The 14864-nt window shown below is 53.3% G+C and overlaps 2 protein-coding genes across 7 annotated transcripts in view; both read right to left on the bottom strand.

The window, feature by feature from the left end:
• The window catches only part of ACADVL (acyl-CoA dehydrogenase very long chain), an 86733-nt gene that overhangs the window by 44925 nt on the left and 26944 nt on the right, over positions 1-14864 (bottom strand). For 3 of the 4 annotated variants that reach the window (XM_073358966.1, XM_073358967.1, XM_073358965.1), the window contains exon 1: positions 2931-5808. The exons of the other annotated variant lie outside the window; for it this stretch is intronic. The gene's annotated coding sequence lies outside the window, so the exon portion shown is untranslated. Of the gene's footprint in view, positions 1-2930; positions 5809-14864 lie in introns of those variants that run through there. 4 annotated transcript variants of the gene reach the window in all.
• LOC140917024 (D-beta-hydroxybutyrate dehydrogenase, mitochondrial-like) overlaps positions 10071-14864 on the bottom strand; it is a 50680-nt gene continuing 45886 nt past the window's right edge. For all 3 annotated transcript variants that reach the window (XM_073358974.1, XM_073358973.1, XM_073358976.1), the window contains one exon: positions 10071-13212. In XM_073358974.1, coding sequence (XP_073215075.1) covers positions 12743-13212 — 470 coding nt within the window. In that variant the 3' untranslated portion in view covers positions 10071-12742. The remainder of the gene's footprint in view (positions 13213-14864) is intronic.

The raw sequence follows: 14864 nt of genomic DNA, 5'->3' as shown, positions 1-14864 counted from the left end.
TCCAAGCAGTAAGGGCTCTGCTTTAAATCACTGATGCAAGGGAAGGGGCAGGATGAACCAGGGGTCTGTGCAGCCCAGGTGAGCAGAACATGTGATCACAGGCTCAGGCTGGCTCAGCCATGGGCAGGACCCTTCCTCTCACCTGAAACACCTCCTGCTGCCTACATACCCAATGGGGCCAGGTTTTTACTGCTGTTCCTCCCCTCCTCTCCTGGACAGCACACCTTGCAGTGGGTAGCTGTGAACAGAGAGGCCCAAGAGGTTCATTTCAACCCCGTTTAACTTGCACAGAAGAGATGGTGTCAATATCCACAGCCTCGGAGCTGATGTTCATTTTGGCACCTTGACTGACTGAGTTTTTTGGTGCATTCTGTAGCTGCCACATCAAATATTTACACGGAGGAAGATGCAGCGAGCTCTGTATGTTAAACTGCTGAGACAACAAGCACAGCAGGGTCAGAGAGCTGTGGGCTTGGGGGACCCTGCAGTGAGCAAGCTTTGACAACGGACATAAATGCACAATGCTAATCTCCATGCGGGGAGTGGGCCTGCACCCCGGTGCTGGAGGAGAGAGAGTATGCCAGGGGTGTCACAGGTTAGATGGTCTTTGAGTGTCCTGCTTTGGTGCCCCATAGTGCTGCTGCTAAAAGCAGGCACATCCCGAGCGTCTCTCCCACACGCTAGCGAGGCAAGGCCCAGGATGTTATAACTCGAAACATACTCCTCATGCTGTGTGCCGAGAATCTCAGACATTACAAGGGGTATGTTACCATGTCTGCCAAAGAAGTACGAATCAGTAGGTGGTACTAGGCACACAGGTGGGTAATAGAGATTCAGCCACTGTATGACTGTGGTCCACAAATCCTGCCATTTATTGAGACCTCAATTTCAATCTCAGTTGAAGCCCTGTAGACAGTGGAAGACAGCAGCACTTGCTACTATTTTGGCACCACTGTGGTTTGTTTGCTTGCACAGGTATAACCCAAGAACAATTCAGAGAGACAGACACAAGACAGGGAACTATTCTGATTGGTTACATTCTGAGCTTCTAAGAGGATGGGCATCACAGCTGACAATAAGCATTTCTCCCCATTCTAATGCCTACATGTTAAAATAAGTAAGATATAGCACTGTCTGTAACATCACCATCCGGTGACTCCCAATAACTTTACATAATTTACATTCAGTATTGTACAATCACCATTGTCCTAATTCTCACTGAAAAAATGAAACTACACTACAAGACTATGGAGAAGGGGCAACCCCAGCTGCTGTTTGCCTGCTGTCTCTCTCAGTACTTTGACGTGAGTGCCTAGAAATAGAAACCATGTCAACAGCCTGCCACAAGCCACTTCCTTTGCAGTTCCAGACACCTAGAAGAGCCTCCTGTGCTCACAATCTTTGTTCACATCTCTTCTGAACACATATTTTCTCCCCTGTGCATTTTGATTCCTTGTATCCTTTGCTATTACTTGTTATTTCACTCTGGGAAGTGCTGGAGTTATGGCTGGAATCACAGCTGCTGTGGGGTTTGGAATTTTGTTTTGTGGTCAAGACAGACAAAACCTTAGGCTATTAAGAGTGCACCAGGCTGTCCAGACAGATGCACCCTGCTCCCTGTTAAAGATTCTGGGAGGTCTTTCCTGCACTGAATAGAACTAGAGCAATCCCTAGGGGAAAACCTAAACACAACGAGTCCCAACACATTCCCCAGATCTGTGCACAAATCCCCCTTCTGCTGAGCAGAAAGGGGAGCCAAGGGTGCTCTCCACAGGGCAGCATTCGTGAGGGGGGCAGAGGATGTGCATTAGTCCTCCCTAGAGCTCTACATGGACTACCTGGAAAAGTTGATCTAGTTCTATGGGCCCCTGTGCACCGGGCAGCTAATATGGACCATGGGGAATCTCTGGCAGCCCAGCTCCTTCAGGGCTGCGCCACCCTGGGCCTGGTGGGACCCCACGGACAGATGGGAGGCAAGGGATCTCTGCACAGCTAGTCCTGTGCTTTCCTGCAACCTAGGAGATCTATGAGGTTTGGGGTCAGAACCCCCCAGCAGCAGGGTTTGGCAGGAACTCTGCGAGGAAAACTCAAGGAATTTTCCTTCACCTGGTCCCCTCCAGCTCTGTGTGCATTTGTGTTACTCCTAGGTAGAGAAACCAGGGCCCACCCCTGCAGCCCTTGCTCCAATGAGGAATCAGGCCCTAAAGCAGCACAGATGCTCTGCGGGGAGGGAGAGACAATGTTTCCTCCCAAAGGCCGCATCCTGCTCTCAGTGGTAGGTTGGTTCGCTGCTGGAGGGCAGAACTGGCTGCTGCGGTGGCTGCTGCAGAAAGTGCCTTTGATGTGCGCTACACAAGGAGCGTCACAGCACAGAAGCAGGGTCAGGCTCAGACTGACACAGGGCACCTTAAACATTTAGAGTGTGCGCATGGGGCAAAGCTCGGCACCACCGCAAACGGGCACCTTTCAATGTGGTCCATTAGCCAAACTCACCCATTTTGAAGTTATGATGAGTTACATATTTAAATACAAAATACTCATCCTGACAAACTAAGGCAAGACAAGAGCTGCCAGACCGACAGCAGGAGTGGATCAGTCACTGTGCCATCGGGGTTACAGCAACCCGCGGGAGAAAAATGTGCCCTGCTAACAGAGCCTGATCAGAGACTGCCATGATGTGACTCACGTGGGCGGGGGGAAACTGGGATGCACAAGTTAATGAGTGTCAGCAAATGCTCCACCACCACGAGGAACCACTTCTCGAAGTGAAACAGCATTTTCCCTGTGCAACAGTTCAGGGAGCGCATTTAGGAAATGATAAAGACCACAACGGCTCAGACGTATCCAGCATCCAGCTGAAAACAGCAGGGGAGTGCAGATAGCCAGCAACTACACACCTGGAATCTGGCCAAGACACTTGGCCAACTCACCTCTGCTTGCAAGGTGTTTCATGGGCTCTAATAACCACAGGTCATCATGACCTCAGTTTTCTGCCTCATCCAAAAGGAACTTAGTTTCTCTGACCCATTTCAGGGATTTTTGCCTCTGTCTGCAAGAGATTTCTGAGGAACAGGGCCGGCTCCAGGCCCCAGCTTTTCAAGCAGGTGCTTTGGGCGGCAATTAGAATGGGGCGGCAGCTCCGTGTCCCGTGGCAGTTGTTGTGGCGGTGGCCATTCAGCGGCGGCTGCTTGGGGCGGCAAAATTGGCAGAGTCGGCCATGCTGAGGAAGTCACTTTCTTCTCCCCACTCTGACTAAAACTGGGAAAGAGCACAGAGAAATTGCAGCTGTGTAAATAGCACTCAGATTTCCTTCACAAACCAAAGCGGATTAAAAACCATTGCAGCCTAACAGGAAAGTAACTGATTTATTTGTAGACGAGGGCAGGTCTAACTAACCTGCTCTGGCTTGGAGCTGATGAAAGGCCAGTCAGCTCTACTCACCTGCTTTAAACTCCTATTTCTCTGCAGTTGGTTAAGTATTTTCTTATCTGGTATGAAAAGTTTACTGTGCAAATATTCACAAGAGCCTGTATCTTTACGGCTGCAGTGATTCAAGCTGGTTAGGAATGAATTCTTTTTTATACTGTGTTTGCATTTAGTAACCAGAGACTGAAACAAATGGCCAGCTCCTGCAATTGCTTCATTTTCCATTAACCTTCCACAGATTGTCTATATCCAGTGAGCTTCCATGTTTCCATCTGCAGGGGTCTCTTTAGTGCAGAGGTTCTCAACCTTTCCAGAGCCTGATTTGTCTTGTGTACCCCCAAATTTCACCTCACTTAAAAACTAACAAAATCAGACATAAAAATACAGAAGTGTCACAGCCAAGCTATTACTGAAGAATTGTTTTTTCTCTCATTACCATATGATAAAATAAATCAATTGGAATATAAACATTGTATTTACATGTCCGAGTATCGTACAGAGAGCAGTAGAAACCAGTCAGCGTCTGTATGAAATGTTAGTTTGCATTGACTTCGCTAGTGCTTTTTATGTGGCCTGTTGTAAAACAAGGCAAATCTCTAGCTGAGTTGTCCCCCCTTGGAAGGCCTCTGATTACCCCCAGGGGTACACATGCCCCTGGTTGAGAACCATTGCTTTAGCATCTTTATGTTACCTACTGTTGATCTTATAACAGCCACTACTGTTCTCATGCTATGGCTATTATAACCCTCGGGTTCCCCAGTATTTTCCTGTCCTGCTTTCCTCTCTGTCCAGTTCTTTAGATCTGACCTTTCTATTCATATTACAAAGTCAGTGTCAATTGCAAAACTCCTTTTAATTCCAAGAAGTAGCATTAGGGATTCAGATCAGAAACATACTAATCCCTGTGCTACTGAGATACCTAGCAGAAGTATAAAGAGCAGATTCAATAAGAACTACAAAGAGTTTTTGGCTTCCACAGCTTGGTGCCTGGCTCCAGTTGGTGACAAAGGAGAACAAGTCACCGTCTGGTGAACTCTAAAAAGTAAAGGTATGGAGCCAGATTTACAAAGTGCAGCACCTCCATCAGCGAACACACCTTTGCACACACCTAGTCACCCATGGAAGTGCCCAGTAAGCCCACCCAGATCTGGTGTTTGCATGTGCACAGGACCAATTATGTGTCCAAGTGCTCATGTGTGCATCAAATGAGAAAACTGGGTGCACACAATGGGATATTTGTACAAGTAAGTTAAGTGAACACAATGGCACTTCCATTTGACTGTAGCTTGTAACTTCCTTATCACGCCCATGACTGTCTGCATACATAACAATTACATACTCCCATGTTCAGAAAGAAAAGTCACTGCCACCGTACATGAGGAGGCACAGCAATGAGCCCCATAATAAGAACAAAAGTTTAACTTCATGGCATACTGTGACTACCAACAGAATCATGAACCCAGCTATGGAAAGGAACACTTGGGCCACCTTGGCCATCCCCTGCCTGCTCACAGTTCACGTAACTCCCTCCACTGTTAATAAAGAAGTATTTATCTGATACTTGTTATTCCAGAACTGCAAGTTTGAGCCTTTCAGTGGTGGGAGTTGTCTGCACAGAGCTGTCACCGCAACAGGAAGAGATACTGGTGATTGACATCTCATCTAAGAGTTCTTAAAGGGGCGGAGAAGAGGCATGCAGCAGCAGTCCAAGGACAGGCTGGGAACCCAGAAGTTCCTGAGTTCTGATCCTAGCAGTGACACCTTGGGCAAGTCACGGACCCTTTGAATTTCAATTCTCCATCTGTGAAAAGAGGATAATTCTATCTGGCCCGATAGCTCTGTGTCTGTGTGATTGTCTGCAGAACGCTAAGCCGACGAGCAGTGCTGTGAATGCGCACCATCAGTCAGCTTGAATGGCGGTGCTCTGAGAAAATTGCACCATGGAAATAGGGTTGCCAGGCGTCTGGTTTTCAACCGGAACACCCGGTCGAAAAGGGAACCTGGCGGCTCTGGTCAGCATTGGCGACCGGGCTGTTAACAGTCCGGTCAGCAGTGCAGCTGGGGGCCAGGGCTAAGGCAGGCTCCCTACCTGCCCTTGGTCTGTGCTGGTCCCGGAAGCGACCACCAGGTTCCTGTGGCCCCTAAGCACTGGGGTGGCCAGGGACTGGGAGGCTCTGCACACTGCCCCCCCTCAGTGCTGGCTCCGCAGCTCCTGATGTCCGGGAACTGTGACCAATGGGAGCTCCAGAGGTCAGCACCTGAAGACACAAAGGCAGTGCACGCCCTGCAGAGCCGCTCGGCCACCCAAGCGCCTAGAGGCCACAGGGACCTGGCTACTACTTCCTCAGAGCCATGGTAAGCGCCACTGGGATCCCGTACAACCCCCTGTCCCTCACCCCAGAGCCCACACCCCCAGCTGGAGCCCTCATCCCCCCACACCCCAGCCCCCTGCCCCAACCCAGAGTCCCCTCCTGCACCCGAAACCCCTCATCCCCAGCCCCACCTCATAGCCCACCCCCCCACACACCCCAAACCCCTTGGCCCCAGGCCGGAGCCCCCTCCTGCACCACACACCTCATCCCCAGCCCCATCCAAGCCTGCACCCCCAGCCAGAGCCCACACCCCCTCCCGCACCCAACCCCCTGCCCCAGCCCAGTGAAAATGAGTGTGGGGAAGAGTGAGTGACGGGGAGGGGATGGAGCAAGTGGGGGCAGGGCCTCGGAGAATGGGTGGGGCAGGAGGTGTTCGGTTTTGTGCGATTAGAAAGTTGGCAACCCGACATGGAAAGTATAAAATAAAGCTGCGGTTTGAGTCGCTGAGCTTCCTTGCGCACTGACGGAGCAGTGGCTTAGTGATCAGCTACATCCCCACGACCAGAGACCCAAGCAGACAGCGAAGCTGGGCGGAACGTTTCCTTGCTACCACAAAGATTAAAGATGTTCCACCAACAAGAAATTATTCCCAAGCCCAGTCTGGATGCGGAGAAAAGACCCAGAAAGCCCTTCTGGGACACCCGCTCAGTTTCAGGCTTTGTAAGACTTCTCTGACCCTGGAGCTCTTCCACCCATCTGCACCAACTGGGACTGCATGAGGAAAGCTCCCCTGCACAGCAGTCTTCAATAACCCAGCGAACCCAGGGCAGAGGGATGGGCAGGTGGTTAAAGCCCTGGCCTGGGACTCGTGAAACCTGGGTTCAACAGCCCCCTCTGCCAGAGACTCCTGGTGTGACAAGTCAGTCACCCCCTTTGCCTCTATCCATAACATGGGGATAATAATCCTTATTTGTTCTGTCTTGCCTACGTAGACCCTAAGATCTGTGGGGCTGGGGACCTCACTGGACATCTGCACAGCACCCACCACAATAGGGCCCAGATCTTGGATGTGGCCTTCAGGGGCAACCATAACACCACTAAACCAAACAATAATGAGCAGAATTGGCTGGGGAGCCTGTGAACCGCAGCCCTCGACTGATGGACGCCGACCTGCTCTGGTGTTTGCAGCCACGCGTTGGGGGTCTGTCAAGAGCAGGGGTCCCAAACACGCGGCCGGCGGGGTTATTTTCTGCGGCCCACCAGCTCCCCCAGCATTTACCGAGAGCGGCTCCAGCCCGGCACGCACCGGGGGCAGGGCAGGCTCCCTGCCTGCCCGCCCTGCCCCCACGCCGCTCTGGCAAGCGGCTGGAACCTGGGGGGGGGCACAGGGGGCTGTGTGTTGCGGGGGAAGCTCCCATTGGCTGGGAACAGGGGAACACGGCCAATGGGAGCTTCGGGGGAGGTACCTGGAGGCGCGGCCAGGGCAACACACAGACCCCTGTGCCGGCCCCCCCGGGCCTCGGCTGCTTCCCAGAGCGGCGCGGGGGCAGGGCAGGCAGGGAGGGAGCCTGCCCTGCCCCCAGTGCGCGCCGGGCTGGACCCGTCCCCGAACCCCTCCTGCAGCCGAACCCCCTGCCCTGAGCCCCCTGTCGTACCCCACACCCCGATCCCCTGCCCTGAGCCCCCTCCACCCCTTCTGCACCCCCTGGGGGCAGGGAGGGGGCAGAGATTTCAGGGAAGGGGTTGGAATGGGGGCAGGGAAGGGGTGGAAAGAGATGGGGCAGGGGCAGGGCCTCACGGAAGGGGTGGAGTGGGGGTGGGGCCAGGGCAGCGGGGCGGGGCAGGGTGATCAGTGGTGCGGCCCTCGGGCCAATGTACTAGTCCTCATGTGGCCCTCGTGGTCATTTGCGTTTGAGACCGCTGGTCAAGAGCCTCAATGGCGCTGAGCCACGGCAGTATTTGTTCAGTGCATGGGGTGTGTGGGGGCGTGTGGTAGCTGACAACCACGCTACCAGGGCAGGCTACATACCTCTTCATCCTTCCCTCCCTATCGGCACCATAGAGTGCAGGTCCGTTTCAGTGACAGAATATGAACTCCTTCGATTTTAAAAGCCACATAAAACTCAATCCTGGAGCCCTTACTTACCTGAGTCCCTTTACTCCAATGGGGCTACTCAGGTAAGTAAGTGCTGCAGGCCTGTGATAGACCTGGCAATATCCTGGACAAACCTTATTGAGTTAAATGTGTGTGTCACTGTGGGCCAGGGGCTGTCTGTAATTTCCATCAGGGAGGGAGTCCTCGGGTCTCCAGGAACTAAGAACAGTGGGGGGCAAATTCACTCATGTTATAACAACTCCTGCCAGGCACCACTGCCTGAAAAGGCTCACAGATACTGGTTCCAATTGGATTCTCTAGATCAGAGGTCTCCAAACTTTTTGGTTGATGCACCCCCAGGGTGAAGACCGGAAGACCAGCCGCAGGCAGGCCGCCGCCGGAAGACGACCGGAAAACCAGCCACAGGCAGGCCACCGCCGGAAGACGACCGGAAGACCAGCCACAGGCGCGCCGCTGCCGGAAGACGACCGGAAGACCAGCCACAGGCGCGCTGCTGCTGGAAGACGACCGGAAGACCAGCCACAGGCGCGCCGTTGCCGGAAGACGACCGGAAGACCAGCCACAGGCGCGCTGCTGCCGGAAGACGACCGGAAGACCAGCCACAGGCAGGCCACCGCCGGAAGACGACCGGAAGACCAGCCGCAGGCGCGCCGTTGCCGGAAGACGACCGGAAGACCAGCCGCAGGCGCGCTGCTGCCGGAAGACGACCGGAAAACCAGCGACAGGCAGGCCACCGCCGGAAGACGACCGGAAGACCAGCCACAGGCGCGCCGTTGCCGGAAGACGACCGGAAGACCAGCCGCAGGCAGGCCGCTGCCGGAAGACGACCGGAAAACCAGCCACAGGCAGGCCACCGCCGGAAGACGACCGGAAGACCAGCCACAGGCGCGCCGCTGCCGGAAGACGACCAGAAGACCAGCCACAGGCGCGCTGCTGCTGGAAGACGACCGGAAGACCAGCCACAGGCGCGCCGTTGCCGGAAGACGACCGGAAGACCAGCCACAGGCGCGCTGCTGCCGGAAGACGACCGGAAGACCAGCCACAGGCAGGCCACCGCCGGAAGACCAGCCGCAGGTGCGCCGTTGCCGGAAGACGACCGGAAGACCAGCCGCAGGCGCGCTGCTACCGGAAGACGACCGGAAAACCAGCCACAGGCAGGCCACCGCCGGAAGACGACCGGAAGACCAGCCACAGGTGCGCCGCTGCCGGAAGATGACCAGAAGACCAGCCGCAGGCGCGCTGCTGCCGGAAGACGACCGGAAGACCAGCCACAGGCGCGCCGTTGCCGGAAGACGACCGGAAGACCAGCCACAGGCGCGCTGCTGCCGGAAGACGACCGGAAGACCAGCCACAGGCGCGCTGCTGCCGAAAGACGACCGGAAGACCAGCCACAGGCGCGCTGTTGCCGGAAGACGACCGGAAGACCAGCCACAGGCAGGCCACCAGAGGGGAACACCAGCTGTGGACGTGCAGAGCTGCCGCCAAAGAAAAAACATGGCAGAGTGCCGTCCGGCAGAGCTCCTGCTGCTGCGCACCCACTGGGATCCTCTCACGCACCCCAGTTTGGAGACCACTGCTCTAGATTATCCAAAAGTACATTTTTTGTCGGTTAATCGGCTGCATCTAAATTCTAAAGTGACTCAGGGCCTGCTTTCTGATCCAGCACCCGGACAGGCCCTTCTATCCAAGGCAGGGGCCCCACTCCTTTCTGGGCAGGGTTGAAGGGACTTGACCTACTCCCGGGGGTGCTTGTTCTGAACCTGTCCCCACAGGAAGACCCCGGTGTGGGATTTGAAGGACTGATTCCTACCAGAGCCGGTGCTGGGGTGATCACTGGTAAGCTCTTCAGCATGCATATAGGTTCTTTTATTGTTTTCAGTGTTTTCTTTGTCCTGCTTTCACCCCAAGCATGCCCTTGTTTAGAAAGGGCTGCCCAGTAACTTACACCTATGGATAATTATGCTGTTGAGAGCCTCTGAGGGGAAGGCACAGCAGTCAGCTCAGGCAGTCTGACTGCTGGGGAATTCACATTGGAGGCAGGGAGCTGTGCAGCTCAGTAGGGAGAGAGACACAGGTCTCCACCTAAGAGAGGTGGCGGCTGAGGAGCTGGGAGCTTGAGAGCGGCTGCTGTGCTGGACCAGAGATGCCCTGATCTGTGACAGAGCCCACAGAGAAAAAGAGAAAATGTAAAAAATACAAGAATTGGAAAAAACATGTTCTCTATAAATCTCCTTTATTTTCCCTTCTGTGTAATGAAGTGGTACTTAGTGTTCCCAGAATTTCACAGTGCAGGTGACACAAAGGATACAGAGGACAGCAGACGTGCAGTGCTGTAGCTTGACACCAGGGTATCTTATCTTTTCCAGTAACAGGCAGCCTGCATCCCTGACATTCTCTGTACACTTGTGATCTGCAATGGAAAATAGCCCTACAGCCCAGCGTTTCCAATCCTTATTTATAACACATGCCCTCTCCACACAAGCTCCACGTGAAGCCTCCCTTACTCTCAAGAGGTTTCACGACATCGAACAGCATTTACAGCTGGATTTGGAATCCAACCACAGGTACAATCTGAGTCCTATAAAATGCTGTAACTCATGTAGGAGGGCAGGGTCGGGATGAGTGACAAACTGGTTTTCCACTGAATGCATCCGATGAAGTGAGCTGTAGCTCACGAAAGCTTATGCTCAAATAAATCCGTTAGTCTCTAAGGTGCCACAAGTCCTCCTTTTCTTTTTGCAAATATAGACTAACACAGCTGCTACTCTGAAAACTGGTTTGAAATTCACTTTTATCTCACATCAGTTTGAAACAGAACAAACAGCGGCAGCAGGGGGCGTGTGTGCTGTATACCTGTGCTGAAGTTGGACGATCGATCCCCAACCTGACCAGCAGTGCCGGGAGTCAGATCATGGTCTTACAAGCAGTCACTCCTTAGAGAAGGGGTGAGGTGCTGAGCAACTCCAGCACTAGCAAAGACAAAGCACCCCGATGGTACGAACAACAGGCCCCATCCCCGAGCCACCAGACACATCTACTCTCATTAGCTGCAGAGATAATAGGAAGGTTTCTGAGGAGACACTTATTGTCATATTGCCATTTCACTGTGAAATACTAATAAAAGGAAAGAAATGGTGCCCCTTGCAGCATCCACTCAGGGCTTTGTACTCAGACTATCCAGGCATTTCAGTGTCCTGTGGGGATGGTTCTTATTCAGTGTGGGTGTCTGGAGGTTGTTGAGAAGGCAGGCTAGGCAGGGCCAAAGGGGGGCCAGCTAGTGCCAGCCATGAGGATGCTATTTGTGCTGGGGACACCCACCCACTGGGAGCTGGACTGAACCTCCCCCACCCCAACTCATTCTCCCTAGCACACTGAGCACCCAGTGACTGTGGCATCCCTACCCTCTCAACCCAGAGGGGGTCCAGGACAGCAGTAGGGCTGGGGGCTGCATGATTGGGAAGTACTCACAGGACACCCTGGGTTAAGCAACAACAACAATCCCTCTCGGCTGTTTCCTACAGGGGTTCTTGTTTAACCAACAGACCTGAATGGCACAGTCCCTGGCTACAGCCCTTCACAGAGTTAATGACCTCAACACTGAACTGCCAGCCAAGATCCCAGGAAGCACCACCCATCTCCAGAGAGCCCTGTCCTGACTTTTGATCAGCAAACCATTGCTTCTCCCTCTGAGGGCCCTCATCCAGCCCTCTAGTGAGCACTAAGGAGGCCCAGCTGCATGAGAGCCTTCGCTCAGCCAGGTGCACAGCTGAGATGCTCAAGCCCCTGACAGGGATTATTAACCCATAAATCTCCATGCTGCTGGCTTGGTCAGCATGGCTTTCTCCATGGGATCCAGTGAGCCAAGCTACAGCAGGATCCATGAACTCTGTCACAATGGACGGGATGTGACAATCTGCCCGGCCCATCCCCAGGGCAGTGGATCTGGGTGGGAGATTCTCAGTAGGAACAACTGGTGTCTTTGGGGCCGGAGGGGCAGGAGCAGCTGCTGGGGCAGCCCTAATGTGGTTTTATTCCAAAACTGGGCCAGAAGCCAAGTGCCTGTTTGTCTTCCAGCGGTGAAAGTCTGCCCACGAAGGGGCATTTCTAGGGCTACCTAAGCCCTGGTCTCAGGGCCTGTCACTCCAGCAGCCAATGAGAGAGTCAGGGAAGGTTCCAAACCCCTTTAGACGTGCTCCCTCCCAGCCCACGTCTGGGCCCTGGCTCTAGTAGTGGTTCCGTCTGCTCCCTGGTTACAGTGCCTGGAGAGGACGGCCTCTCTCTACTGAGATTTTGCACTTGCGGAGCTGTCTAGTTTTTTCCTAACCTGACCCTGCATAATTAAGCCATTTAGAGGTCATGCTGCTGTTATCCCTAGAGAGCCGTGTGACTCAGCAATATCACGAGGACAGGAAGCAGAGAAGTTGTGACTGACCTAGTTCTGATCTAATGGAAAAGGCTGCTTTTGTTTCCCATTTTAGCTCTTTTCTTTGAGATATCTACGAGCATTGCCACAACCAGCCTGCCCTTGGCAAGATCCCATTAATGAGAGAAATCCATCCTGGAGGGAGCTCAGCTGGCCTCTTTACACCAGGAACAGATTTGTCCCATTATAACAAACCTTCCCCTGCCTCCTCCACAGCGCAGTGGAAAATGCCCTTGGAACAACAGGGAGTATGACGGAGTGAGGACTAGGAAGGGGCCAGACCCCGTCTTTTCTCAGTGTTCCACAACACAGATGTGGGCCGAAGCCCTGATCCTGCCCCAACCACCTCGTGCAGAGAGACGTGGTGTTCCAGAGCCGGTCCGTCTCTAGCTACCACTGATCAGTTTTAAGATCCGAATACACACAGTGAGTGGGTGCTGTCAGGCCAGTTATTTAAAGTGTGGCTCAGTAAATATACAGCCAGTCTGCAAGTGCAGTGGGCAGGTGCGTCATGATGTGCAGCCTCACGCGCCAGTGGGCCTCCATGGGATTGTACCGGGTGTAAGGGTACTTGGAAGTGAGCGCATCCGTGATGTCGTTCAGGACGAGTGACATGTCCTTCAGGCCGCTGTTAATGAAGGTCTTCATCAGGGTTATCTGGCGTGTGAAATAGGGTTTCCCATAGTCTTCCCGGACAGTTTTGCTGGCTCCTCTCCACAGCTCCTCTGCTTGGGCTTCGATGCTCTCACGCGTCAGAATACCAGTAGCAGCTACAAAGTTGCTGGGTTCAATGAGGATAACGCGGACTCCCCAGCGATACATTTCCTGCCGGAGGCAGTCAGAGAAGGCTGCCACGCCAAACTTGGAAATGCAATAGGAGGAGCGGGAAGGGCTGGCCATCCGCCCTAACATGCTGGTGATGTTCACCACACGACCTGGAGTGGACAGAGATAGGAAAAGGAAATTGGTAACCTCTGTTCTGAGCTAGGCAGGATAGACACCCGAATAGACTGGTGACAGGATAACCTGTTCAGGGAATAATCTCCAGACAACATAAACTCTGTGCTGGAGGACAAGGGGCTCCTCAGCCAAGACATGGCAGCAAGCACCCTCCTTTGATCCTCATGCTACTGACACATCCTCTCCCGCAGCCCTGGCTGCTGACTGATTTCCAGAAATCATGCTGTCGTCAGGGCTCCCCGACACAAACATGGTTAATCTCATCACCGGTCATCCTCTCAGTCTACCCCCTCTCCTTCCTGTGCCTGGAAGACCTTGCCCCTTTCCAGCTCCAAACCAGAAATAATTCCATTGATACTCATGTTGTATTTGCTATCTGGGTGTTAGCCAAGGAGGAGCAGGGGACAGAAGATGAGGCAGCCATGTTTGTTGTGGGCACATGGATGGGGATTTCCGAGGGCCACGGCCACTCCATCCATTCCATAAACTCACCAAAGAGCTGCAATCCCCATTTCCAGGTAATAATGAATACTGAGCAAAACCTCAGACAGGGCAAGCTTAGGAGCATTTGGGGCCCAAAGCTGGGAGCCCCAGGACTCTCTAGGTGGCCTTCTCTCCCACCCCCACTTCCCCATGCCAGTGCAGGGGAGGTTTCTCTGGTGCCTATTCACATATTGGTCTGTGTCTGGAACTGGGGCGTGCGTGTGTGGAGAGTGATGGGAGAGAGATGGAGCTTTCCTGTTAAACAGGAGGGGAGGGAGCTGTGATTGCGGCCCTGCTGCAGCTATGATAAAGGAGAGACATCCTGATCCCTCAGGGACAGCCCATACTCACCACAGTGCTCTGTCAGCGCAAAGTGGTTTGTACTCCAGCAGGGCTGGGAGCAGGAGCAGTAAACCTCCTCTAGCGTTTCATCCAGCCCCTGGGGAGCAGTGCCCTGGGGAGCCTGCAGTCGCATGTTCAGCTACATTAGCTGAACTGACCCTGAAAATCCTCTCAGCTATTGCAGTAATAAGGAGTTTTATGGGGCCAAGCTTTGGGGCTTGAAATGTTAGAGCCACATGGAGCAGAGTGGCACACTTAGTTTCTACACTGTTGTTCACACCCTGTATGCACCTTCACCATGACAATGGAACAGGAATAACAATATATAAACTTGGCTGGGCAGTTACTTATAGGGCAGCTGGGATATATTTAGTAGCACACAATATAAATGATATCTGGAAAAAACATCTGTGTGTCACCTCTTGTGTGTCTGTGTCTCCCTTCCCAGAGCAGGAGGCTGGGCTTGCATCTGCCTACTGCCTCCAAAGTCCTCATATTTATTACCTCACTGGCATGCTGGGCTGGCTTTTTGGGAAGCATCTAAAATGGCTCTGTGCATAGATATTGTTATAACCTCATTTATCATCCTTGCTATAGCTCAGGTCCCCTCAACAACAGGAGTTACACAAGGTGATTTGCTATAGATCTGCAAAGTGCTCATATTACGGCCAAATACTGCTCTCCATCATGCCTGTACAGCCTCAGGGGCTTGCACAGGTGTCACTGAAGGCAGAACTTGAGATGGTTTCTAGTGGCTTTTCCCTGTTGCTTTGCAAAGCTTCTCTCTGACTGCGACCATGCC

The sequence above is a fragment of the Lepidochelys kempii genome, chromosome 9, assembly GCF_965140265.1.
Source record: "Lepidochelys kempii isolate rLepKem1 chromosome 9, rLepKem1.hap2, whole genome shotgun sequence".
Taxonomy (NCBI): Eukaryota; Metazoa; Chordata; order Testudines; family Cheloniidae; genus Lepidochelys; species Lepidochelys kempii.
The sequence above is the reverse complement of the archived record's forward strand: the minus strand, read 5'-3'. Positions and strand labels throughout refer to the sequence as shown.